The 27,934-nt window shown below is 45.5% G+C and overlaps 1 protein-coding gene across 2 annotated transcripts; it reads left to right on the top strand.

Annotated features, from left to right (window-relative positions):
* Positions 1-29: 29 nt before the first annotated feature.
* On the top strand, positions 30-27,929 carry trim37 (tripartite motif containing 37). Of its 2 annotated transcripts, XM_083926682.1 has the most exons (25): positions 30-201; positions 4,565-4,644; positions 5,225-5,326; positions 5,663-5,703; positions 6,079-6,195; positions 7,375-7,462; positions 8,225-8,347; positions 9,422-9,545; positions 11,166-11,233; positions 12,024-12,148; positions 12,254-12,304; positions 14,913-14,994; positions 15,156-15,232; positions 16,169-16,348; positions 16,497-16,611; positions 16,700-16,891; positions 17,209-17,342; positions 18,172-18,254; positions 21,260-21,490; positions 21,968-22,276; positions 22,623-22,772; positions 23,051-23,252; positions 23,338-23,429; positions 23,870-23,980; positions 25,666-27,929. In XM_083926682.1, the coding sequence occupies exons 2-25, from the start codon at positions 4,624-4,626 to the stop codon at positions 25,710-25,712; spliced, it is 2,865 nt and encodes a 954-aa protein (XP_083782808.1). In that variant the 5' UTR covers positions 30-201; positions 4,565-4,623; the 3' UTR covers positions 25,713-27,929. The 2 variants fall into 2 exon arrangements, 1 of the variants encoding a protein (XP_083782808.1); XR_014593477.1 differs by lacking the exons at positions 23,338-23,429; positions 23,870-23,980; positions 25,666-27,929 and having other exon boundaries at positions 22,627-22,772; positions 23,051-23,188.
* The last annotated feature ends 5 nt before the right edge of the window (positions 27,930-27,934 follow it).

Genomic DNA, 27,934 nt, shown 5'->3' with positions numbered 1-27,934 from the left:
GCTTAAGACCGCTGCTACATCTTCAATTTAGAGGCAGAAAACCTGTTTTTAAGCGAAACTTCTGCCTTTAAATGGTCTTTTATGGTGTTTCATGGCAGCTGAACCTGCGGAGACCACACCTGCCGCTGTGTGCTCGGATATATAATGTAGTTTTTAGCCTTTTTTGTCAGGTGTGACAGACGAAACCGAGTCTCTGTGAAGGTAAGTGAGCCACCCTGCTAACACTAGCAAGCTAACTAGCATCACAAATATACAAATTATCTGCTTATGGAGGCTGAGCCCGCTGATTTATCATTATAGGTTTAATAAGTATATAAAGATAGATGTGAGGTTAGTTTGCTGTCAGTGTGTCAGTTGATGCTGGGCCTTTTTTAAATGTTGGATATGCTGTTTTGCACAAGCTACTTGTGATGAACCTTTATTTTATTGACAGTCTCAAGGCTTTTTACATATAGAGTAGGTCTGGACCACACTGTGACTTATTTATGATTTACAGAGACCCAACAATTCCCCCATGATCAGCAGCAAGTCGCACTATCTATAATAATGATAATTATATTATCCATTTACAGTATATTCATCCAGCAATTGGGTGCACACAATGGCAACAAAAACCCTCCTTGTTAATTCACTTTAGTTCAATTTTATTTGTGGGATTTTAATTTTGATTTGGGACAAAATCATAAAAAAAAATTCACAAACAGACAATCCCAGAAATGCAAACAACAACAATATTAACTGTTAAAGTATTGTAACTGTTTAAGGGGAGAGACAGACTGAAATATAAACAGACACAGGGATGCAAGCAACCACCGAATTAACATTAACTGTAATAATGTCTATAGTTATGTGAATATGACTTACAAGTTATGGACGTTAATATACCAGAGTGTTATGAATAGTAGAAATTATAGGAGTTAAGCAAAGGAAACATTATTTTTGGAATATACAAACTATGGCATCTTTGCCCCCATCGCATTTAATTGACCTGGCTTTAAAATGACGGATCTGAAGCGCAGATATCTCATTTTGTGAAATGCCTCGACGACTCTCTCCTCGCGTCTCTCCTCGTGTCTCTTCCTCGTGTCTCTCCCTCGTGTCTCTCCCTCGTGTCTCTCCTCGTGTCTCTTCCTCATGTCTCTCCTCGTGTCTCTCCTCGTGTCTCTCCTCGTGTCTCTTCCTCGTGTCTCTCCTCGTGTCTCTTCCTCGTGTCTCTCCTTGTGTCTCTTCCTCGTGCCACTTCCTCGTGTCTCTCCTCGTGTCTCTTCCTCGTGTCTCTTCCTCGTGTCTCTTCCTCGTGTCTCTTCCTCGTGTCTCCTCCTCGTGTCTCTTCCTCATGTCTCTTCCTCGTGTCTCTTCCTCGGGTCTCTCCTCGTGTCTCTCCTCGTGTCTCTTCCTCGTGTCTCTCCTCGTGTCTCTCCTCGTGTCTCTTCCTCGTGTCTCTTCCTCGTGTCTCTTCCTCGTGTCTCTTCCTCGTGTCTCTTCCTCGGGTCTCTCCTCGTGTCTCTCCTCGTGTCTCTTCCTCGTGTCTCTTCCTCGTGTCTCTTCCTCGTGTCTCTCCTCGTGTCTCTCCTCGTGTCTCTTCCTCGTGTCTCTTCCTCGTGTCTCCTCCTCGTGTCTCTCCTCGTGTCTCTTCCTCGTGTCTTTTCCCCACTGTCTCTTCCTCGTGTCTCTTCCTCGTGTCTCTCCTTGTGTCTCTCCTCGTGTCTCTTCCTCGTGTCTCTTCCTCGTGTCTCTCCCTCGTGTCTCTCCCTCGTGTCTCTCCTCGTGTCTCTTCCTCATGTCTCTCCTCGTGTCTCTTCCTCGTGTCTCTCCTCGTGTCTCTTCCTCGTGTCTCTTCCTCGTGTCTCTTCCTCGTGTCTCTCCTCGTGTCTCTCCTCGTGTCTCCTCCTCGTGTCTTCTCCTCATGTCTCTTCCTCGTGTCTCTTCTCGTGTCTCTTCCTCGTGTCTCCTCCTCGTGTCTCTTCCTCGTGTCTCTTCCTCGTGTCTCTTCCTCGTGTCTCTTCCTCGTGTCTCTTCCTCGTGTCTCTTCCTCGTGTCTCCTCCTCGTGTCTCTTCCTCGTGTCTCCTCCTCGTGTCTCTTCCTCGTGTCTCCTCCTCGTGTCTCTTCCTCGTGTCTCTTCCTCGTGTCTCTTCCTCGTGTCTCTTCCTCGTGTCTCCTCCTCGTGTCTCTTCCTCGTGTCTCTTCCTCGTGTCTCTTCCTCGTGTCTCTCCTCGTGTCTCTTCCTCGTGTCTCTCCTCGTGTCTCTTCCTCGTGTCTCTCCTCGTGTCTCTCCTCGTGTCTCTCCTCGTGTCTCTTCCTCGTGTCTCTCCTCGTGTCTCTCCTCGTGTCTCTTCCTCGTGTCTCTCCTCGTGTCTCTCCTCGTGTCTCTCCTCGTGTCTCTTCCTCGTGTCTCCTCCTCGTGTCTCTCCTCGTGTCTCTTCCTCGTGTCTCTTCCTCGTGTCTCTCCCTCGTGTCTCTCCCTCGTGTCTCTTCCTCGTGTCTCTCCTCGTGTCTCTCCTCGTGTCTCTCCTCGTGTCTCTCCTCGTGTCTCTTCCTCGTGTCTCTCCTCGTGTCTCTCCTCGTGTCTCTTCCTCGTGTCTCTCCTCGTGTCTCTCCTCGTGTCTCTCCTCGTGTCTCTTCCTCGTGTCTCCTCCTCGTGTCTCTCCTCGTGTCTCTTCCTCGTGTCTCTTCCTCGTGTCTCTCCCTCGTGTCTCTTCCTCGTGTCTCTCCTCGTGTCTCTCCTCGTGTCTCTCCTCGTGTCTCTTCCTCGTGTCTCTTCCTCGTGTCTCCTCCTCGTGTCTCTTCCTCGTGTCTCTTCCTCGTGTCTCTTCCTCGTGTCTCTTCCTCGTGTCTCTCCTCGTGTCTCTTCCTCGTGTCTCTTCCTCGTGTCTCTCCTCGTGTCTCTTCCTCGTGTCTCTTCCTCGTGTCTCTTCCTCGTGTCTCTCCTCGTGTCTCCTCCTCGTGTCTCCTCCTCGTGTCTCTCCTCGTGTCTCCTCCTCGTGTCTCCTCCTTGTGTCTCTTCCTCGTGTCTCTTCCTTGTGTCTCTTCCTCGGGTCTCTCCTCGTGTCTCTTCCTCGGGTCTCTCCTCGTGTCTCTTCCTCGTGTCTCTCCTCGGGTCTCTCCTCGTGTCTCCTCCTCGTGTCTCTTCCTCGTGTCTCTCCTCGTGTCTCTCCTCGTGTCTCTCCTCGTGTCTCTCCTCGTGTCTCTCCTCGTGTCTCTCCTCGTGTCTCTTCCTCGTGTCTCTTCCTTGTGTCTCTTCCTCGTGTCTCTTCCTCGTGTCTCTTCCTCGTGTCTCTTCCTCGTGTCTCTTCCTCGTGTCTCTCCTCGTGTCTCTTCCTCGTGTCTTTTCCCCACTGTCTCTTCCTCGTGTCTCTTCCTCGTGTCTCTCCCTCGTGTCTCTCCCTCGTGTCTCTCCTCGTGTCTCTTCCTCGTGTCTCTCCTCGTGTCTCTTCCTCGTGTCTCTCCTCGTGTCTCTCCTCGTGTCTCTCCTCGTGTCTCTTCCTCGTGTCTCCTCCTCGTGTCTCTCCTCGTGTCTCTTCCTCGTGTCTCTTCCTCGTGTCTCTTCCTCGTGTCTCCTCCTCGTGTCTCTCCTCGTGTCTCTTCCTCGTGTCTCTTCCTCGTGTCTCTTCCTCGTGTCTCTCCCTCGTGTCTCTTCCTCGTGTCTCTCCTCGTGTCTCTCCTCGTGTCTCTCCTCGTGTCTCTTCCTCGTGTCTCTTCCTCGTGTCTCCTCCTCGTGTCTCTTCATCGTGTCTCTTCCTCGTGTCTCTCCTCGTGTCTCTTCCTCGTGTCTCTCCTCGTGTCTCTTCCTCATGTCTCTTCCTCGTGTCTCTCCTCGTGTCTCTTCCTCGTGTCTCTTCCTCGTGTCTCTTCCTCGTGTCTCTCCTCGTGTCTCCTCCTCGTGTCTCCTCCTCGTGTCTCCTCCTCGTGTCTCCTCCTTGTGTCTCTTCCTCGTGTCTCTTCCTCGTGTCTCTTCCTCGGGTCTCTCCTCGTGTCTCTTCCTCGGGTCTCTCCTCGTGTCTCTTCCTCGGGTCTCTCCTCGTGTCTCCTCCTCGTGTCTCTTCCTTGTGTCTCTTCCTCGTGCCACTTCCTCGTGTCTTTTCCTCGCGTCTCTCCTCGCGTCTCTCCTCGTGTCTCTTCCTCGTGTCTTTTCCTCGTGTCTCTCCTCGTGTCTCTTCCTCGTGTCTCTTCCTCGTGTCTCTCCTCGTGTCTCTCCTTGTGTCTCTCCTCGTGTCTCTTCCTCGTGTCTCTTCCTCGTGTCTCTTCCTCGTGTCTCTTCCTCGCGTCTCTCCTCGTGCCACTTCCTCGTGCCACTTCCTCGTGTCTTTTCCTCGCGTCTCTTCCTCGTGTCTCTTCCTCGTGTCTCTTCCTCGTGTCTCTTCCTCGTGTCTCTTCCTCGTGTCTCTTCCTCGCCTCCTTAGTACAGTGTAGTCTCTACTCAGCAGCACAGTGGCACATTTGTGTGTCTCTCTTCCCCAGTGACTTAAATATCAGATATGTCAAAGAAAAAAGTGTGAACCCTGAGATACTTTAGCTTATAGCACAATGAATGCCAGTTTATTTTAACAATGCTTCTCTTTTAAGACCACCGGCTGCAACTTCCTTGATTCGTCCCTGAGATCCCGAACTTCAAAGTGGCTGAAATGGATGAACAAAGTGTTGAGGTATGTATCACACACATCAGGCCAGAACATCAGCTGGATGATGAAGCCTGATCGAGAGCTGTGATGGCTGTAGAGGCAGCAACAGAGAAGTCAAAGGTCAAGCATTGATTCAGACAACAGAGTGGGGCCATTGTATGCTAATATACTAAAATGTGATGACCCGATGTGCTCTGACCTCTGGTGACCGAAGCCAATGACTGAAGGCTGCTGCTGGTGCTGCTTTAAAATTGTAAAGGAGGCAACAATGTAGTAATAGATGATCATCATTTTGAGACAAAATGTGTATGGATAGCTGGAAGATAGATATACAGAATAAAACATGTCTTCTTATCAGCACTGATGCAGACATGTCTGTAGGCTGTAGTGTAGACATAGCTTAGATACAAGGCTCTGTCATCTGCATAAAAATTATATTGTAAGTGAAGTTTTATTCTCCATTTCAGGCACAACTGTACAGTAGTGATCTTTGTGAAATGTATGCTGTTTTTGTCGACACTATCTGAGTGACGTTGATTTAGCCCTGTGGTGATTTCTCTTCTCTTCTCACGCCTTTTTTCATCTCTCTCCTGTCTCCGTGCAGAGCATCGCTGAGGTGTTTCGCTGCTTCATCTGCATGGAGAAGCTGAGAGATGCTCGTCTCTGCCCGCACTGCTCCAAACTTTGCTGCTTCAGCTGCATACGAGTAAGTCTGTGTCCACCCGAAAATGTCCTCCCTCACTGCACCGCTCTGTATTCTGCTATCAGTGGTAAATCCTGGTATCACACACAAAAACAAAAAACGATAACTTATGCATATGATTATTGATTTTTTAATAGCTTTTGGACAACAATGCTCTATGACACAGAGGAATAATATATCAGACTTTGGCTGCACATGCATCAATTTGTTGCTGATAGTAAAACTATGGATTATTGCAGCTGTATCCTTAGTAGAATCATGTGTATTTGACACTGGCAGCATGTTTTCAGTAGTTTTATTTCGGTGCAATTATCATTTAACTGTGCTCTGGTTTGACAGCGTTGGCTGACGGAGCAGCGAGCCCAGTGTCCACACTGCCGGTAAGCGCCTGCAAACACACATCTGCTAATTGAAAACACTTTCAAAACAAAACAGAAATGGGAAATAGAAATTATTATTTGTGTCACAAGGAAGGGTAAAAAATGTAGATTTGATGTAGAGTATTTCAGCCAAACTCCAACTCGGGACAGAAGCTTTCACTGTTAAATGGGCTCCTGTAATACTAAAGCTACAGAGACGAAGACGAAGAGTCTCCCAACGAGTATGTGATAAAGACGTGTTAATACATAGAAATGTATCTAGAGGACATCACGTTCAATTTGTTTACACACAAAAAAAAAAAACGACTACAATTTTTTGATGTAAAGTATTTGACGTGTGGTGAGTTGTTATAATGTTCGCACGTCAACACGCAGGGCTCCACTCCAGCTGAGGGAGCTGGTCAACTGTCGCTGGGCGGAGGAGGTCACCCAGCAGCTGGACACCCTGCAGCTCTGCAACCTCACCAAGCATGAGGACAACGACAAGGACAAGTGAGCACCTCCTGCTACTCCTAAAATGTTTACTTTATCTCATCTCATCTTCAGCCTCTGATCCTGGATCAGGTCTCAGGGGCAGCAGCTCCAGCAGGGGACCCCAAACTTCCCTTTCCCTGGCCACATAAACCAGCTCTAACTGGGGGATCCTGAGGCATTCCCAGGCCAGTGTGGAGATCTAATCTCTCCACCTGGTCCTGGGTCTTCCCCGAGGCCTCCTCCCAGCTGAAATGTTTGCTTCCCAGGATCAGATCAGATTTTAACCACAAAGCTGCAGATGATTTTTCTTTCATGTTTGTTAGTTTGGTGCTAAAACAACAATTCCTCTAAAGAGTTCAGGGTTTTGAGGTGGAAACACACCTGCAGCCGTCTGATCTTCTGAATGAGCGATTCTGCTGTAGAAGTTGGATTCTCCTCTGTGTGATGCCTTCAGGTGCTTAGTAAACTCAAAGAGAAGGACACTACATACTAGGGCCGGCAGATTAATTGATTTTAAATCGAAATTTGATTTATTTGTTTGGACAAAAATCAATTTTTCCTTTTTAACTTGGGTAAAAAAAAGGTAATCTTCTGCTCTCTCTCCGCTTACGTCCCCGCAGCTCCATTATTTTTCTTTTAAAGCTAAATTTGCACTTTATTTCTTAAGGAGCCAGTTGAGACGGTTTGGGCATCTAGCAAGGACGCCCCCTGGGCACGTCCAGCTGGGAGGAGGCCTCGGGGAAGACCCAGGACCAAGTGGAGAGATTAGATCTCCTCACTGGCCTGGGAACGCCTCAGGATCCCCCAGTTAGAGCTGGTTAATGATAAGGATAAAGGATAAGCGGTTGAAGATGAGATGAGAATAGAGTAACCTTTTATTCATATTTTACATATGAAGTGAAACTGAAGGTTTGTAACTTTATCTCTATATTTTATTTTATATTTTTTATTATCTCAATAAAAACATTTGAAATAATTATTTTGACTTTAGTAGTTTTAAAAGAAAATAGATTAAAATCAGATCTGGTGTGAAAAAATTCAGGGATTTTAGTTTTTAGGCCGTATCGCCCGGCCCTACTACACACAAACAGAGTGTTAGTGGTGATGTTTCTGCAAAACTCTGAAGATTATTAAACTTTGGGTTTGATGAACTTTGATAAACTCAGTGACTCAGCGCTGGTGATTGTTCCTCTGCAGGTGTGAGAACCACCACGAGAAGCTGAGCGTTTTCTGTTGGACCTGTAAGAAATGCATCTGCCACCAGTGTGCTCTGTGGGGAGGCATGGTAACGTTTCACTTTCTTTATAAATTACAGTTTGCATCATAACTGATTCCCGTATTTTCCGCACTATAAGGCGCACCACGTTATAAGGTGCATAGAACAGACGCTACAGTGGAGGCTGGGGTTACGTTCTGCATCCATTAGATGGAGCTGCGCTAAAGGGAACGTCAACAACACAGTCAGGGGAGGTCGTCTTGTTGCTTCCTCCACTTCGGCACCATTGATTGGTTCATGTTCAACTCTCTGGCTGCTGCTCTATTCCCGTGTTCTACTGCGTGACTAATGGCCTTGAGTGTAAACTCTGCGTCGTAAGCGTGTCTCTTAACAGGAGCCATTTTGGGCTCTTTACACAAACACACACATGGAAATGAAACGGCACGCTTCACGCAGTCGTATATCTCAACATGCACCGCGCGTTACTTCTTCTACGGGGAAAATAGAGTCGGCGGCTGCTCACCGTAGCTGGAGACCTGTTGTGGCTCAATATTGGTCCATATATAAGGAGCACCGGGTTATAAGCCGCACTGTCGGCTTTTGAGACATGTGAAGGATTTTAGGATTTTATAGTGAAGAAAATACGGTAATCTGCAGATTGTTCATTCAATTAATCGATAAAGGGTTTGGTCTGTAAAACGCTTCCTAAGGACATAATGTCTTTACACAACTCGCTTTGTCAGACCAACCTTCTAAAATATGTCATTTTCATCACAAGCACATTGGAGAAACTGGAGCCAGAGACAGATTTGATGTTTTTGTTGTGTCCAGCACGGCGGCCACACCTTCAAGCCTCTGGTGGAGATTTACGAGCAGCACGTGACCAAAGTGAAGGAGGAGGTCGCCAAGCTCCGCCGCCGCCTCATGGAGCTCATCAGTCTGGTGCAGGAAGTGGTGAGGGCTCGCGTTTATACGAGAAAATCTAAAAGACCAGTGGCATGACATTTTCTGGGCGCATGAGGATGAAACCTTTTATATCTTTGGACGATTTATGAGCTGTCCTGCAGCGCCACCCTCTGCACAGAGTGTCCCGCAGCACCACAGTTGCAGCACCCTGGTTTTTACGACAGCGCCACCCACACAACTGGATGATAACATTGTTTATTTACAGATCATTTTCTACCCAAATACTTAGTTCAAACGATGAACAATGAAATCTGAATGGGTGAAGTGATACTGTCATTGTGGCGAATGGTGTTCCCTAAACACACACACAAAGAATAATGGCCTTATTTTTTTATTAACACTTTATTTCAAAGTGTAAATCATTAATACCCAAAATTGGAATCAAGTTTGTGGTGACCTCAAACAAAACACAGGGCGACTTATTGCTGAAATGAAAAAGATCCTCATCAATTTAATCATAATCATTTATTAGTTAATTAATTAACTCACTAATAAATAAATGTTTCATCGGGTTAAACTTTAACACTTTAACCTGGAGGAGGTTGCAGTTCGTTCTGCAACTTTGTTTAATGTAATTGCAGCAGCTGGATATGACTCCACGATAGGGCTGGATCATAACAGTTAGAAGGTTACAGCGACCTACATTAATACTCTGAGGCAGCTTTCAGGCGACAAACATGGCGACTAATGAACGGTTAAATACGCAGAAACGAATCAGATCTAAAAAATAAACATATATGGTGAAGAGAAGAGTTTATTTTCATTTCAGCTGATTCCTCTATCATCATATTCCAAATACACTGAGATCAAACCATCATGATTATTGAGTGAAACAAGTTTTTCTTACGGTAAATTAGTAAATTAGTTTAATTTTTATTTTGCATAAATCTTTAAGAATTCAGGTCGTATTTGAAGATTACTGCTGAAATCCACTAGATGGCGCCATCACGGTGATATTTCAGTTGAGGTCCACTGACTGAAGTGAAGCTGCAGTGTTGAAATGGCACATGTTGGTCAGCTTGTGTGTGTGTGTGTGTGTGTGTGTGTGTGTCATGGGGTCAGGAGAGGAACGTGGAGGCTGTCAGGGGAGCGAAGGACGAGCGAGTCCGAGAGATCCGAAACGCCGTGGAGATGATGATCGCTCGTTTGGACAACCAGCTCAAGAACAAACTCATCACCCTCATGGGTAAGACTCCTCCTGGACACAGAGCAGCTGTCACAGAGCAGCTGTGTGGATTCTGCCTTTATAAGTGTCTTTATTAGACCTTTAAATCTCAACATTGATAACCCTTATTTAGTCCCACAGTCAGGAAGTTTACATTGCTACAGCAGCAAAAGACGATGGTGCAAACAACAAAGCATCAATAACCGATGCAACAAAACAAAATACAGTAATAGACTATGTACAGGTATAACAATGAATTAACAGTAAACACAAAAAAAGTGAAAAGCAAGTTTAATTAAGCTTTTCAAAAAAGGAAAAAAGCCGCATTTAGAGCAAGAGCTGCTGCAACAGGCTGCACAAAAAGCTCCAGCGGCACAATAAACGGAGCAACATTAAACATTTGTTCGCTTGATGAACATCACATTAATACATTTTTCACGTTCAGCATCATCTCCTTCACTCAAAGAAGAGACAATCAGTTTAATAAACTAGGAAACACTCTGACTAAAGAGTAATTAAAGGGCAAAGTATTCTTTACATGAAAAAAGAGGAAATTAGAGACATGTGTTCACCCCAGGATACAAAATGTTGTGCAGCGGTTGCAGTACAAAGTAGAAAAGATATATAATAATAATAAATGTCAATGAAAAGATTTCTTAAATGCAAAATATAAATAATCCCAAATATATATAACTAGGTTAAGGGTATGGATCAAATCAAATACTGCGTGAGAATGTGGCTCTTTGCGTAAATGTCCTGTCATGTCAAAAATAACAACTTTACATAGGAATTAACAGGAAAAGGCCCTTCTGTGTGGAGTCTGCATGTTGTCCCCGTGTGTGCGTGGGTTTGAATCCCGGCTGGGGCCCTTCTGTGTGGAGGTTGCATGTTGTCCCCGTGTGTGCGTGGGTTTTCTCCGGGTTCTCCGGTTTCCTCCCACAGTCCAAAGACGTGCAGGTGTTGGGTTCATTGATGACTCTAAATCACCCGTAGGTGTGAATGGTTGTCTGTCTCTGTTCGTCTCTATGTGTCCTGTGATAGACTGGCGTCCTGTCCAGGGTGGACCCCGCCTCACGCCCGCTGTCAGCTGGTGAAAATGTAAATGTAGGGGTTAACTGCTCAGGCTTTATTCACCCTTTCCACGGTTCCCACGCCTCCTGGAAAACCTGTCCACCCTGCAAAGTATTCATGTAATCTGAGAGAAAACGTAAAATGTCCTGGAGGTACTATTTTTATATTTAAATGGTGCAAAATTAAAAGTTTAACTTCCCTTGGAAAATCTTTTTCGAAGATGTTACCGACCCTTTGCACCCTCAGTCTGAATAAAGCGATGAGATATTATTTTACAGCTTTATGATGCCAGCAGTATTACGTATTCAATGTCTGCAAAACAAAATACTCCCGTTGATGCAGGACACCTTAAATGTGTGTAAAGCTGACATTTAAACCCGACAAAGAGCCCTTCTGAAAGCCGTGAGAGGCATTTCTTTTTTTATAGCTACGGGGCAACATACTGCTGAAATATTTATCCGGACTGAGTGAATGCATGCACGCACTCAGCGCCCACATACTGCACACACTCCGCAGCCTCCATCAGCGCTGACATTCAGCACACTGAAAATAGAAATGTTTTCCCAACAGGCCAGAAGACGTCCTTGACCCAGGAGACGGAGCTGCTGGAGTCTCTCCTGCAGGAGGTGGAGCATCAGGTTTGTCAAAGCCTCCATTCACTGAGCTGTTGGTGTTGTTTGTAAGTGGTGTCAGGTGATTCAACACTATACGGTACATTTATAAGGGCGGTGTTGTGGTGTAGTGTTATATTTGAAGGTGCATCTTAAATCCCCTCCATCAAAACAATCATCAGATTCTATATTTTAATAGTAAAACAGCTGTTTAACTATTTTTAATGCCAAATTATGGTATTTTTGGCGACAGTAGAACTATGATGGGGCGGCTGTGGCTTGGTGGCAGAGTGGGTCGTCCTCTGTTCGAGAGATTGGTGGTTCGATCCCCATCTCCCCCTGGTCCACTTGTCGAAGTGTCCTTGGGCAAGACACTGAACCCTGAATTGCTCCCCGTGCTGCGCATGGGTGTGTAAATGTGGTGTGAATGGTTAGATTAGATGGTCTGTAGATGTCCACTGCCATCAAAGTCCATTTACCATTTACTATGATCTGGTGGCCTTCGCACTGGAAATTAGCTACTTATGAAGCTGATTTAATACAAAACTAAGAAATTTCTCAAGTGTGCTCAGCTTCTCGTCCTCCAGGTGGACCTACTGACAAGTGTGGCAGCTCATTAGACGATCAGTGGACGATATAAGAAGCCTTTTAAGTACAGGGCTAGAATAACCAGGCTGATACGGACTGTTCCGCCTCACACCCGATATCAGCTGGGATCGGCTTCAGTCCCCCCACCCCCCACGACCCCGACAGGGACAAGTGGTTGAAAATGAATGAATGAACATGATATCTTTTTGTTTGTCTCTGTGTTGAGCAGCTTCACTCCTGCAGTAAGAGTGAACTCATCTCTAAGAGCCCGGAGATCCTGCTCATGTTCCAGCAGGTCCACCGGAAACCCATGCAGTCCTTCGTCACCACGCCGGTCCCTCCAGATTTCACCAGGTGATCCGCTAAATCTGATTTAATGTTTCTGTTTTTAGACTGAAATGTCCAAAAACAATCCTCATTCAGCGTGTGTGTAATCGACCTTCTTTGGTGTTCTTTCAGCGAGCTGGTTCCTGCCTACGACTCCAGCACTTTTGTTCTCGTCAACTTCAGGTAAATCCTCCTCTTTGGTTGCATTTAGCAGTCGCTGCAGCAGCAGACACTTAAAAACCTCAGTGCTATTGACAGTCAGTCACTCAACAGCTATAAACTCTTCTGGCTTTATAACAATTGAGTGAATGCTGACACTGCGACTCCTACATCTGCATACTTTGAGCTTCAGAAACCACTGAAATTTCAAAATGAAACAGTTAGTTAACCTCTACTGCTGCTGCTACTTCTACTACTACGACTACTACCACTTTTAATACTTCTACTACTACTACTGCTACTTCTTCTACTACGACTACTGCTGCTACTTCTACTACTACTACTACTACTGCTGCTACTTCTACTACTAATACTACTTCTACTACTACTACTACTACTACTACTACTACTACTTCTACTACTAATACTACTTCTACTACTACGACTACTACTGCTACTGCTGCTATTTCTACTACTACTTTTAATACTTCTTCTACTACTACTACTACTACTACTACTTCTACTACTCCTACTACTACTACTACTACTACTACTTCTACTACTAATACTACTTCTACTACTCCTACTACTACTACTACTACTACTACTACTACTTCTACTACTAATACTACTTCTACTACTACGACTACTACTGCTACTGCTGCTATTTCTACTACTACTTTTAATACTTCTTCTACTACGACTACTGCTGCTACTTCTACTACTACTACTACTACTACTCCTACTACTTCTACTACTACTACTACTACTACTTTTAATACTTCTACTACTACTACTACTACTACTTCTACTACTACTTCTACTACTACTTTTAATACTTCTACTACTACTACTACTACTACTACTTCTTCTACTACGACTACTGCTGCTACTTCTACCACTACTTCTACTGCTACTACTGCTGCTGCTGCTCCTACTTCTACTACAACTACTACTAGTACTTCTACTACTACTTCTACCACTACTTCTACTGCTACTACTGCTGCTGCTGCTCCTACTTCTACTACAACTACTACTAGTACTTCTACTACTACTTCTACCACTACTTCTACTGCTACTACTGCTGCTGCTGCTGCTACTTCTACTACAACTACTACTAGTACTTCTACTACTACTTCTACTACTGCAGCTACTACTACTACTACTTCTACTACTCCTACTACTTCTACTACTACTTCAACTAATACTTCTACTACTACTACTACTACTACTTCTACTACTCCTACTACTTCTACTACTACTTCAACTAATACTTCTACTACTACTACTACTACCACTACTACTACTACTACTACTACTGCTACTTTTACTACTACTACTTCTTCTACTACTCCTACTACTACTACTACTTCTAGTAATACTACTGCTGCTACTACTACTTCTACTACTACTTCTTCTACTAAGAGGGATGTGATTCGTCTACAAATGGTCCGATCCACAGGATTCGTATGACTCCGAGCTTTTCAATTCCTCCTTTTTTATGAATTAAGTCGTGTTTTCCTGAAATGTGCACATTGCAAAACAATGACGTCAAACTCGTGCGCTACGCTGCTGGAAACTTGCAACAAGAAGGAGTTAGGTTAAGTGTTTTAATTTCAAACGTGAGAAAAGGAAAGAAATAAGAGAAGTTAACATGTCCTTAAGGAAGTAGTAAAAGGGTGTATGCTTATTTAAAACTGCCCCTTCTCCCCACTTTATAATTAATAATCTTGACTTCCGTTTTTAGTCGATAACATAAAGTAATGTTTAGACCTATTGCCCTGTTGATGCATATTCATGAGCATGTTAATATCTACGTTTTCCCAAGTGTATACACTCCCATGGACCATTATAATACAACATAGAATAAAATGTATTAATAATGCAAATTAGTCTGTTAACGCCCAGGGCTTTTAGTTCTAGTGAAGGTCTGTAGGAGGATCCTGTGTTTGATGAAAGGTAAATCAGATTTTTGAGCAAATGTTCCAGATAATATTCTTATAAATGTGTCTTTATGGACTTGGACTTGTACTTCTATAACACCTTTCTAATCTTCTGACCACTCAAGGTGCTTTCACAGTGTTTGTCACATTCACCCGTTCACACAGACATTCACACTGATGCAGTGGACATCTACAGACCATCTAATCTGACCATGCACACCACATTTACACACCCATGTGCAGCACAGGGAGCAATTCAGGGTTCAGTGTCTTGCCCAAGGACACTGACACATGTGGACCAGGGGGAGCAGGGGATCGAACAGCCAATCTCTGTAATGGAGGACGATCCACTCTTCCACTGTGCCACAGTCGCCCCGTTATCATTATTAGTTATACTAGTTTAACAGTAATATTTCATGCCGTTTGTTTAACACACAGAGTAGTGTCTGTGTACCTGAAATAACCAAAATAGATCACCATGAGGAAAAGGAGGGTGAGGAGCAGTGAGGAGCAGTGTGAAGCGCGTCCTCCCACTGCTGAACGCATTTTTAAAAGCTTGGCCCACTTGGAAGTTAAGACTTAAACCTGAAGGACTCCAGCAGTGCCCCCAAAAGATAGTACATCAAAAGAGCACAGTTTATAGGATGAATACACCGTGTGTGTGTGTGTGTGTGTGTGTGTGTTTGTAGCACCCTGAGGCAGCGGGCCGACCCGGTCTACAGTCCTCCTCTGCAGATATCTGGACTCTGCTGGAGGCTCAAAGTCTACCCCGTGAGTTTCTCTTCTGATGATGTTTTTTAAAGCCTGACTTCACTGTTCACAACGAGCGTGTGCTTAATTTGTGTCTACAGTGCCGTTATGAATACTTTTTAGACCACAACAGTGTTTATGTACCGGACCTGGTTAGTAACTCTTGTAATGTTCTTCCTCAGGACGGTAACGGTGTGGTCCGTGGAAACTACCTGTCTGTGTTCCTGGAACTGTCCGCTGGACTCCCTGAAACGTCAAAGTAAGAATCATTTCTTTATAAATCTCCTTTAAATCTTTCTCTACAGTCTTTGTTTCTATTCAAGTCTGAGGTAAAGTTAAATTAAATGCTTTAAAATGTCTTTACTGCAGCTTTTTTATACGGAAAAGTCACATTTGCGTCCAGGCAAAGGCGTAAATCTGCCGTCCTGTCTTTGTGAAACCGAGGTCTAATATTCCTCTTTTCCCAAAAGCGGTCTTTCTGGGATATCAGCGTAAACATGTGACGTGACGTGAAGCACAACGTGTGACGTACAGCATCTGCGTGTGAAGGAGTTCGCCCTGTAACACCAGTGTCATTTTCAAAACAACAATAAGAAAAACGAGAAGTTTTAAATAGGTTAAAGTTAAAAAAATAGGTTATGTAACATATACGGTTGATATTTTTCTGTCGCGGTTGAAGTGATGACCAGGTGATGACTTGCTGTCTCTCGTTCCTGTGATCAGCTGTTTCCTGTGTTTAAAACTCCCGGCTGTGGGTCGCACAACAGTTCACGTCATTGACACCTCCGCCCAATGTGCCAGCGAGCAGCAAAACTCGAGCTACATGGAAATTAAGCCGCCAAATATGTGTAAAGGGTCAGAGCCGGAACATAGGGGGAATAAATCAGGCCGGTGATCTGTCTGAATATGCGGACCAGGCCGGCTCTTCATTGTTAAAACACCTTTTGTTGTTTTTGTTTTTTTATGGGATTTACGGACGATGACCAAAACTGTGTCTGCCGTATTTGTGTGTCTCTAAGATGAAAACCAGAAGCAGGAAAATATTTTTAGCCCACCTGGGAAAAAAGAGGGTTCAGCAGAATTTATGAGAAAGTCTCAAAGTTTTCAGTAGAAAATGTTACAAAACTCCTGGATCCCCCACTTCTCGTCACTCATTTTCCGTTGTGTAGTCATACGATGTCCTGGTTTTGTGTAGGTATGAGTACCGTGTGGAGATGGTCCATCAGGCGTCCAGTGACCCGACCAAGAACATCATTCGGGAGTTTGCCTCTGACTTTGAGGTCGGTGAATGCTGGGGCTACAACCGCTTCTTCAGACTGGACCTTCTGGCCAGCGAGGGCTACCTGAACATGCAGACCGACACACTGGTCCTCCGGTGGGCTCACAAACACACACACACACACACACACACACACACACACACTCACACTCACACTCACACTCTCTGGAGAGCGGCATGCTCACCAGCAGAGCAGTTCTGTTGCCAGAGGCTAACGGCGTGTTTTCATGTGTGTGCCGCACAGCTACCAGGTTCGCTCGCCCACCTTTTTCCAGAAGTGCAGAGATCAGTACTGGTACATCAGCCAGCTGGAGTCGGCTCAGAGCGGCTACATCCAGCAGATCAACAACCTCAAAGAGGTACCGTGTGTTTTCAGTGAAATCATCAGTCACAGATGTTCTGCACCCAAAAGTGCGTCTGTATATTAATTATTATTTCTGATTTCAGAGGTTGGCCATCGAGCTCTTTCGCCGTCAGACGTCACGGAGCTCCTCACCCCCCGACATGAGGCTCGCCGCGGGCACCGCAGCCTCCGAAAGAGACCCCCGCTCGGTGAAGAGCGACGATGACATCCAGACCACTTTGACCAACATTAAAAAAGGCGACGAAGAAGAGAGGACGCAGCTTGATGACTCTAACGTAAGGAAGTAACATACTGCAGGGGTTAAGAGACATCAAGAGAAGATAGTAGGTAGTTGTTTTATTACTACTAAAATGATAAGGTACGTAGGACGTCTTATGAATAGTTCTACATGGAAAAATTGGAAAGTCGAACAAAAGACTGTGAGGGACTGGCAGACGACCCCTAAAAGCCGCTGGACGCGATGTAGCCATGGTTTGATCGGCCCGACCCTGATCCTGAGGATTGGCTCTGGGCGTCCCTAACATTGAAATGTTCCTCTGTAAGATCTCTCTACCTCAAGCGCAGTGTGATCACAGGTGCCTCTGTTGTTCAGGAGCTGTCGGACGGTGACTTGGAGGTGGACTGTCTGACCGAGGAGGAGGTGAACCCGCTGGACGGCAGCAGCACCTCGGGGAGCTCCACGGCCACCAGCAACACCGAGGAGAACGACATCGACGAGGAGACAATGTGAGGAGAACTTCTCACCTTCTCTTAAAGCAGTTCTTACACTTCTGGCATGTCACACAGCACTTCTCTGACGATCCCGTCTCCCCCGAGACATGCGGAGAGAAAGTGAGCAGCGCAAGTGAATAGGCTGGTTTGTTTACACTACCGCTGAATACCACTACCAATTCCTTACACAAATAACACAGTATTACAGAACTATGCGAACTTATAACTGATAGCATCTGGATGCAGCGTTATCACATGTAATTCTGCTTTCTAGGATCAGTCAAACTAAAAGGACCTGTCCAGCAGAAACTCTGCAAACATCTCATCTCTTTATAGCTCCGGATGAAGCTGCATTAGCCTCCACCATCGCCTCTTGACGCATCAGTTCTTCGCCGTTCCTCGCGCTCTCTCACAGACCGCTCTACCTGTTATCTGTTGCTCTGTCGCTCTGCAGAGAGGTGACAGCGGGAGGCAACTGGAGGGGAAGCTGAAGCGATGACAGGCAGGAAGCTCGGCAAATCATTTTATTAGGACCGAATAAAACGATTTGTCAGACTTTTAGCAGAAATATGTGAGAATTTATTACTGATGAGTTTCAACACCTGGTGGATTTCTTTTACATTCAAGTGTGTATTACGCTTATTAGGAGCTTTTTAAGATTACAAAAGTTAAGTGTAAAAATGCCAGAACAGTAAGAATTGCTTTAAAGTTCCAGAAACTCAGATACTTCACACTTTGTTGTGGGCCTCAGCTTCTTAATACAGTAATACAGTAAGTAATACAGAGAGGGGTCATCTTGCACTTGTCTGCCTGTAATAAATGATTTTTGTGTATATCTGCACAGGTCAGGAGAGAATGACGTAGACTTCATTGGGAACCTGGAGACAGAAGAAGGAGAGCTTCCTGATGACTTGGCTGGAGCTGCAGGTATAATTCAAACACCAAATATAGAATTAATTATTTATGGTAAATGAGTCCTTACCCCAAGTGAAGGAGTTCAAGGACCTCGGGATCATGTTCACGAGTGAGGGGACGATGGAGCGTGAGTTTGGCCGGAGAATCGGAGCAGCGGGGGCGGTGTTGCAGTCGCTCTACCGCACCGTTGTGACGAAAAGAGAGCTGAGCCGGAAGGCAAAGCTCTGGATCTACCGGTCAATCTTCGTTCCTACCCTCACCTGTGGTCATGAAAGTTGGGTCATGACCGAAAGAACGAGGTCGCGAGTACAAGCGGCCGAAATGTGTTTCCTCAGGAGGGGGTCTGGAGTCTCCCTTAGAGAGAGGGGGAGAAGTTCAGCATCCGTGAGGAACTCGGAGTAGAGCCGCTGCTCCTTTGTGTTGAAAGGAGCCAGTTGAGGTGGTTCAGGATCATCTGGTAAGGATGAACCCTGGGCGCCTCCCTAGGGAGGTGTTCCAGGCACGTCCAGCTGGGAGGAGGCCTCTGGGAAGACCCAGGACCAGGTGGAGAGATTAGATCTCCACACTGGCCTGGGAACGCCTCAGGATCCCCCAGTTAGAGCTGGTTAATGTGGCCCGGGAAAGGGAAGTTTGGGGTCCCCTGCTGGAGCTGCTGCCCCCGCGACCCGACCCCGGATAAGCGGATGAAGATGAGATGAGATGGTAAATCCCACACTTGACCATTTTTACGGCTCTTGTGTAGGGAGTAGGTCAGAGGAGAGCCGTCCTTCTTCTGTTTGTTAGCACGCACTTTATCTCACAACCTTCAGTGAAAGTTTGGATATGGGTCACAGGAATGAAGCCCAAATAATCCTTTCCATATCCGCATAACCTCAAGAGCCTGCGTGACATGAATTATGAATAATGTGACCTGCTGCCCTCAGCATGCAGCCCAAAATGTACGACAGCGTTGTTTTGCCATTTGTCATTTGGTAAATAATGTATTTTTGATGTGGAATGACCGATTCCTGCTGCTCTGCAGTCTGTGTCACTGCTGCTGGTGACCTGTGGAGAATGTAGCCTAATCTCCAGGACGCATCGAGTTTCAAGGTTTTTATTTGTCGCATTTTCAACGTACTGTATCTCTACATTGTGCGGTGAAACGCTTGGTTGCCCCTTCGGTACCGTGCGCGTAAATAAGCGTGAGTTTGTAAAATGTATGTAAAAAAAGTCAGCTGACCTTTTGGCTCCACAAACTCTTGGAAGTGCGCGCTTTCAGGGTTCCCACGTTCCTGGAAATCCTGAAAATTTAGAGACTCATTTTCCAGTCATTGACAAACGTAATTGATTGAAGTGACCAAATATTCTGGAAACGATCTTTGTTGCCTTTGAACATTTCTCAAGCCGCTGTTCGGAGAAACTCTTCAGGCTAATCTGGTTTCTCAATAAATTCTTGAAGGGAATTGAAAAGTGTTTGATCTGCCGGTTCTCGAAAAATCAGAACACAGTAAATAACAAATGTCCCAGAGCCCGAAGGGACTTCTTTTTAAACCCAAACACATCCAGAAAAAATGTAACCTTCAAACATTTGATGTCCTGCCTCAAATAAAGGCCTCGCTCTCTCCTCAGCTAAGGCAAATAAGAGCCTCGCTATGTGAGAATTTACGGCATCAAATCTATTTGTGTAGTCTGGCAGCTGTACAAGCAGCACGCAGTGATACGATAGTGCGCCTCCGAGCAGCTCCTTCAGTTTTTTTTGACTGTGTTGGTGTTGAAAAGGCATGAAGAGGATGAGTCACTGTTGGTGCACTGTTCCCCTCTTTGCAGCGTGCTGATATAGAAACACTTGGTGTCTTGTATGTGTACATGTGTGGGGGATGTGTGTGTGTGTGTGTGTGTGTTTTCACTCAATGTCAGAGTCAAGCTCAGCAAAAACCTGCCACAGTGTCGTGTTTATTTTATAGTTAAAGATCCTCTCCGCTCAAAAATGCCGGCAGCATCTTCGGTTTGGATATTTTGAATATAGCGTTTTCTGATTCATACATGTGGGATATGCAGATTATTGTTAAGGTCTTGGAAGCATTCTTTAGACATGTATAAAGCACATGCAGAATATGGGTCTTAATCTGTGTTTTTGCCACAATTTTCAACAGATTACTGCCTCTTACACATTTACTTTTAACACTTTTTACTTGAACCTCAAAGCAATTTCAGTCCAAAGCAACTGGACTTGGTTGTTTGTCTAGGAAGACGTTTCACCTCTCATCCAAGAGGCTTCATCAGTTCATGTACACATCTGACCAGTCCCAGCCTGGTCCTGGTCCTGGTCCTGGTCCAGTCCCAGCCTGGTCCTGGTCCTGGTCCTGGTCCTGGTCCTGGTCCTGGTCAGATGCGTACATGAACTGATGAAGCCTCTTGGATGAGAGGTGAAACGTCTTCCTAGACAAATAACCAAGTCCAGTTGCTTTGGACTGAAATTGCTTTGAGGAGAACGACGACCTGGACACATGAGAACATTCACAGGCTTTTTTACTTGAACTGTTTTTTGGATATGAACAATATGTACATGTATATTTTTGTTTGTTTTGTTAAAGAAGGTGGTTTAAGGAATGAAAGAGAGAAGCTGGGTCCTCCACACACAGCTGCATTTAAACAGGAATATTATTGTTATATTCATTTTCATTGGCCATGTAAACTGTATAGAAGGAATATTGTTTTTGTGTTTTTTAGGGAAAATTATCCAAAAATCTGCACTTAAAATAAATGAACTAGTAAGAATATAGGTCTACAAATAAAGTTATTACTTTATCATAAGTGTTTATCCTATATATTTTATTAATATGTGTTTAATATATGTTTAAGTTGCAACTGTGTTCGACTTTCTCTTAATAAAGATGTTTACAGTCAACATCTGGCTGCATGCATCTCAGTACTCTGGTGCACCAATAAGTCTTTTATGAGAGACACATTCTCTGTCTGTCCTGGATTATTACCGTCCCTAAAGAGAAGCACAACCACATAAACTCTGTCCTCTGCAGGCGGACCCAGCTCCATTTCCCTGTGCGCCTTACATCGCAGCGCCGCCGCCGCTCGCAGTGGCGGTGTTAGCGGAGCTGCGGCTGGTGGAGCTGTTGGTGCAGGCGGTAACAGCCTCCTGGAGATCGACCCGGTCATCCTGATCCAGCTGCTGGATCTGAAGGAGCGCAGCACCGTGGAGTCTCTGTGGGGCCTCCAGCCTCGGCCTCCTGTCTCTTTGCTGCACAGCCAAGGTCTGTGAACGCACACTCGGCTTTTCATTTCTCATCTCCGACATCAGCGATGGCTCGATTAGACTTATTCCATCTTGTAACGGGCTCATTGCATAGGTGGAATCTGGCAATCTGAGGCACACTGAAGGGCTTGTGCAAAATTCAAATGCCTTTAATGTACGTGGCATTTATGAGGGTCACTTCCTTTTGTCTTGGATTCATTTTGAAAGAGATGTTTATTTTATATATTTTTGAGACTGTATTCCACCTCTGCAATGAGCCGTTCATAAAAATGGAATAAGCACCGTACACCTGAAGAACAGTGACTGGTTGTGTTCTTGATTTTTATGATATTTATGTACTTTGAGCTCATTTTAAAAGCCAGGTGTCTTTGAGCACCTTACCTGAGAAGTGACTGGAGAAGACTGAGCAGTTTCGATTGCTTTCTTCAGCTGTTCTCATGTCTCGTTCCTTTTTTCTCGTTCGTTCTTCGTCCAGCTCATCATCACTCTAGGAAAGACCGCGAGCGGCGGCCTCAGGTGGTGCGACGTTCGCCTCCGGACTCGGGGGTCCTGATCCGCCTCAAGGCTCAGATGGCTGAGGTCCGCAGCAAGATGTCTGACGTCAAGAGTCAAGTGCTGGAGGCTCGGGGGAACGGCGAGCCCAGGCCTGGCCCATCGGGGGGTTTCAGTGTGGAGGAGGTACCCTCTCACCACGCTGATTCAGAGTTGTCAGCTTGTCGTAAGCCCGGCGAGCTGGACCTGCTGGGGAGAGCAGCTGCAGCTCGATCCAGACCCTGCCGCCCCGGTGAGGACTGCTACGCTGCTGATAGTGTTAAGCTGCTCAACAACTACAGTGTGTTTCAGTGTTATTTCATGTACACAAGCTGAAAAGTCTCCAAAATTCTCATAATCTTTCTTTAAAAAAGAAATTAGTGCTTGTTTTCTGTCTTTAAAAAAGGATTTAAGGAGCTGTGTGCATATCCCACCTCTTCTATTTCCACATTTTAACAGAACCCCGTCTGTAAAATTCCAGTTAATAAATGATATCCGTCAGCCTCCAGACAAACAAACATGTACCGCCAACCGATCTTCCCTCCAGAGCCATATCTGATCCGAGCCAGTTACACATTTGTCTCTGTGTTTCTCTGCAGCCAGGAAATCTCTGTCTCCTGTCCTGGACAGCAGCAGCTCCCTGGTGGTGAAGAGGAGGAGTCCAGAGGAGATGGAGAAGGACCTGAGAGGAACAGACGTGGCCGCAGAGCTCAGCCTGCATCTTAAAGAGGGGCTGGGAGGTGCAGAGGGTCAGTATTTTGCTTGATGTAAATAGTGTATAAAGGTATGTTCAGTGCATTCAGGCGCATAAGCCCTCAGCCTCGTGGATCTACGGTATTCCTGCAGCTTGAGGGATTGTATTTCATTGTCTCACTGGTATGTGAGCCAACACGACTCCACCCACGCAGCCCCTTGCATGTTTTTAACGCAGGTCTGCTTTCGGGTCTGAACACCCACTTGGTTTCGAACTGAAAAACAAAGACTCGTGTTTTCCCAGCATGTAACTCTTTTTCTGTCTCTGCCGCAGGAGTGCTGAACGCTGACACCACCCAGGGCCCACTCGTGTCTCTCTGCAGCTCCTCATCAGAGCAGCAGGCCTCAACCTGCAAGCAGCAGTACTCTCTGGAGCAGCAGCTGTACGGGGCCTCGGGATCCAGGGATGACATCTTCTCCCTGGGGGGATCAAGCTACATGACTGCCAGCAAGAACTGTGGCAGTCGGACCCTAGGGTGCGTCTCAGTGACTCGTACACAGGAAAACTCTTCTCGTCTCTTGTGTTTCTGCTTCTCACAAAGACTCTCTCTCTACCTGCAGGGCAGCCATTTTGGAATGTGAATCTGAAAGCTCAGGAAACTCCCATCATTCCTTGCTGGAGGGACCCTCTTCACAGCCACAGTCAAACGAAGGTCTGTTTATCCTCAGGAAGGATTTGTTTGTTTGTTTGTTTAGCATGTGCAGCAGTGACGAAAGGCAGCCGGTTAGCTTAGCACGAAGACTGGTTGTATGTTTTTTGTTACGTACAAAAACCGAATTATAAAAATGTAATTTTGCTGTTTTACGGGCTGTCGTGTACTGGACTTTTTCTTGGCTAGAGTCTCTGCTGGTTGTTCACAGCTTAGTCAAATGTCAAGCTTTTGCTTTAAATGACTCATTCTAATCCTCTGACTTCTTTTAAGAGATGTTAATAACAATCACTTTAACGTGTGTGTAACATCCGCGAGGGAGCTGTGAAACAACACTGTGCAGATCTTGAGTCCCCTGAGGACCAAACTGTGATTAAGTTACTTTTGGATCCCGATGTTCAGTGGATGTTCGCACGGGTCTGACGGTCTCATCTCCTCTGTAGATCCGTCGCCGTCTGTCCTGGTGGCAGCAACGAGCAGCGACAGCGACACTGAGGACGAGGCTCTGCAGAGCAACAACTCTCGCTACGACAACCAGACTCCTCCCTGCACAGGTAACAAACACACACACACAACACATAATAACACAAACACACAGACGGAGGAGGTCAAACAGGAACAGTAAAAGTCTGTGTGTACGTTTGGGGCGGCCCCAGACGAGGATGACAATCATCAGACAAACGTGGTGAAATCTTGGAGAACTGTGAGACTCAATTAGAGCGTTGGTTTCTAAACTAAGGACCAGAATCCCAGACTGACGCCCGGCTGTCTGCCTGAAAGGAGAGCGGCGACACTGATATGAAACATTAAAGTTACACTGGTCAGTTTTATTCATTTTGATCCAATTTCCTGAAAATGGGAAACTGCTGTTATGCAAATGTTCAAAAGCTCCACAGAGGCGAGTTAGATGATTATAATCTGTGGTTTCATTACTACGTGCTCCACTTTTTTTTTAATATATGTGATCTTTCGCTTTTATTAATTTCCATCATCATCATATACAAATGGCAGCATTCCTGTAGAGACGTGGGACATGTACAGAGACAGAGAAATATTCAGAAAGGAACCAAATCCTCGTTTTGTTTGTTTAACGTTTTGAGTGAAATTTACCACCTGGTGATCTGCTGCTGTACGGAGCGAGGAGCAGACACTTTTACGTGGTTGCTTTAAAGAAATAAATCAACCTTATTTCTATAAAAAAAAGCAAAATGAATGTTGGGTTGGTGGACAAGAAATGTAATCTGTGTATCCCCAAACACAGTGTAACAACTATTAGGACAGCACCTTTTAAAATCTGCTAATTACTGTCTCCAGGTAGGGAATGAGTCCTGACCCCAAGTGAAGGAGTTCAAGTACCTCGGGATCATGTTCACGAGTGAGGGGACGATGGAGCGTGCGTTTGGCCGGAGAATCGGAGCAGCGGGGGCGGTGTTGCAGTCGCTCTACCGCACCGTTGTGACCAAAAGAGAGCTGAGGAAGGAAAAGCTCTCGATCTACCGGTCAATCTATGTTCCTACCCTCACCTGTGGTCATGAAAGCTGGGTCATGACCGAAAGAACGAGGTCGCGAGTACAAGCGGCCGAAATGGGTTTCCTCAGGAGGGGGTCAGGAGTCTCCCTTAGAGAGAGGGGGAGAAGTTCAGCATCCGTGAGGAACTCGGAGTAGAGCAGCTGCTCCTTAGTGTTGAAAGGAGCCAGTTGAGGTGGTTCAGGATCATCTGGTAAGGATGAACCCTGGGCGCCTCCCTAGGGAGGTGTTCCAGGCACGTCCAGCTGGGAGGAGGCCTCGGGGAAGACCCAGGACCAGGTGGAGAGATTAGATCTCCACACTGGCCTGGGAACGCCTCAGGATCCCCCAGTTAGAGCTGGTTAATGTGGCCCGGGAAAGGGAAGTTTGGGGTCCCCTGCTAAAGCTGCTGCCCCTGAGACCCGACCCCGGATCAGAGGCTGAAGATGAGATGAGATGAGATGAGATAATTACTGTCTCATTGTTGTACAACAGCCTCCTTCTTTCAAGGCTCTACGCTCTTAACATATAACAGGAAGTCAAATTTCCCTTTGCTATCATCTACTCTAACTGTGATGCTCGTCTCAGCCGCTGTGTACTCTCCTCTTGTTTTGGGAGCATGCAGGTGTTTACGTGTCTTTGTATTGTGTCAACCACCTCACAGTATGTGGATTTAAACTTTTGCACACACACTTTTGTTTCTGTAAGTTATTCCTCCTCTTCCTTCTTCCAGGAGAGCAGCTTCTGTCTGATGACATGAGTCTGCCCGCCGATAGGTGATTCCCTCTGAAACCCGCTGCTTAATTTACCGTCTGCGGCCACTCGGCGATGCGATAACGGCCTGGAGACGACGCGCATCGCTCTCTCTTACACATCACACCTGTAGAGTAGAAATCGGCTGATTGTGCATGAAGATGATGTCCTGAATATTTTCAGGATTGGACGACAACAGTAATGAATCAATGTCCTTAATATTGTGTGAATAGAGTGAAACCGGCCCGACATTTCAGTGTTTTCACCGTGAAAGATTGGCCTTTCACCGTATTTCTTGACCTTGTGTTGCATAATTATAATAATAATAATAATAATAATACTAAGGGATGTACGTTCTGTGAGTTCACTCGTGGCCAGTTCAGTCAACACTTCAGAGGAAAACAGCCGCTTGTGAAATGACTGAATCTCTGTTGGCGTGCTTTTTATTTTGCAAACCTGAAGCATTGCATTTTACCTGAGCTGCAGGTTATTGAGTCACTTTAATTAAGTTTAATCAGCACAGCCAGCGTGTACAAGCTTTAGTCTACAGCCTGAGTGCAAGAGGATACACTGTATATAATCCGCAGCCTGTCAATAAGAGCTTAGTGTTTTATAACGGCCTGCTGTTGATGTTACGCTCAATCAGTCTGGGCTTTGGTTTCGACACCTACTCGACTTCCTTCACCCCCTCGCCCTGCAAGACTTTATCCACTTCAGTCTTAGTTCCCGAGGCGCAGCTTGTTAAGAGCTCGTTTCTGGTAATTTATGTAAATGTGTTCCCTCGTAAGAACAGCGGCAGCAGCAAACCACCATGTCTGTTTCCGCGTGACATTTGAAAAGGTTAGATGATCACTGAATCACACATATTATGAAATTGCTGCTGCTGCTTTCGTTTCCGTAGACTGAGCAGATCTGACTCTGTAACCGTGTCCAAGCAGGTGTTTTTTAGCTTCAACATCTGCCGCGGACAGTGTGGGCGCGGAGGTTTCAGACACTGAATCCAGCAGTTGAGAAAGTTGCACCTCAGTTTGTGACCAGGCTCTTTTTCCACAACAGACATTTTGACACAGCAGGTAGAGCACAGCTGTCAGCCCGCATGCACAATACTAAGAGTGAAACTGAAGCAGCTAAATGCAGTTTTTTAGTCACACCTGTGATCTGAACACTGTGGTGAACACTGTCAAAATGTCTGCGGTACAAATACCTTTTCTATGTTTAGAGCTGCTCCTGTTAAAGGGTTGGTTCACCCAGATTAGTTCCCTCTATTCATGAAGATTGTCCATGTTTTGAGTTTTCTGCCTCCACACAAACACAATAGAGGTGATTAATGATGGTTTTCATTAGTGATTAAAGGGAAACTCAGGTATTTTTTTTAACCTGGACCCTTTTAATGTATGAGTGAGTAAACATTGGTCCAGTGTTGAGCACTGCAGATGTGAAATCTAATCCTAAGTGTCTGACTACATAATAGAAAGCACCCTATGGAGACACATGAGGTTTTTTCTTTCCCTTTCCCTCGATCCGGCCTGTTTGTTGTTGCGTCGAACCGCGTCACGTTCACAATAAAAGTCGTGTTTTTTGTGTTGTTGAGGAGGCAGAAACTTAAGGGACAGAACCAACCTGGAGTTTTTATGTTTACCACTAGAAGTAAGTGTAATTCTGTGTGAACAGACTTCAAGTTGGTGCATTGAAGGCTTTTCTTCATGGGTATATTATCCTTCACCTCCCATCAAACACGTGTCAAAGTCTCTCCTTCAAAACTGTCTTAAGTTTAAGTTCAACATACTTAAGGAGTTGTTTTAAAGACCTTTCTGCACTCTGAAGTGAACCCTTTCCTCTTCAGCCGCGTCTTATTATTCAGAAGGTCGCTTAATCTCTGGATGGAAGTAATGACGTCGTCTACGGTCAATAGTTTACGTTGTAAATATCTTACCTTATACATGTGCAGCTTGTTGTGCACGTGCCTGAAAGTGCACGGCTTCATCGGCTGGACTGAAGGACGGACGGACGTTCCTGTTTGCACCAAGTCAAACTGAAATGATCTGCTGCAGTGAAGTTAATGTTTGAAGTGTGCTCATCACTACAGTCCTCTTAATGGTGTGGTTTTGTTGCTATACGTACACGATGGAGGCTCCCACTGTTTATTAACATTTTCTATTACTTGTGCTTCTCGTGTCCTCGTTTTTGAATGTTCCCAGAATGCACTGTGCATTAACGATGTGTACATTTCCTTATTGCGTCATAAATAA

The sequence above is a fragment of the Echiichthys vipera genome (assembly GCF_963691815.1).
Source record: "Echiichthys vipera genome assembly, chromosome: 14".
Taxonomy (NCBI): Eukaryota; Metazoa; Chordata; class Actinopteri; order Perciformes; family Trachinidae; genus Echiichthys; species Echiichthys vipera.
This window is presented reverse-complemented; position numbering and strand designations above follow the sequence as displayed.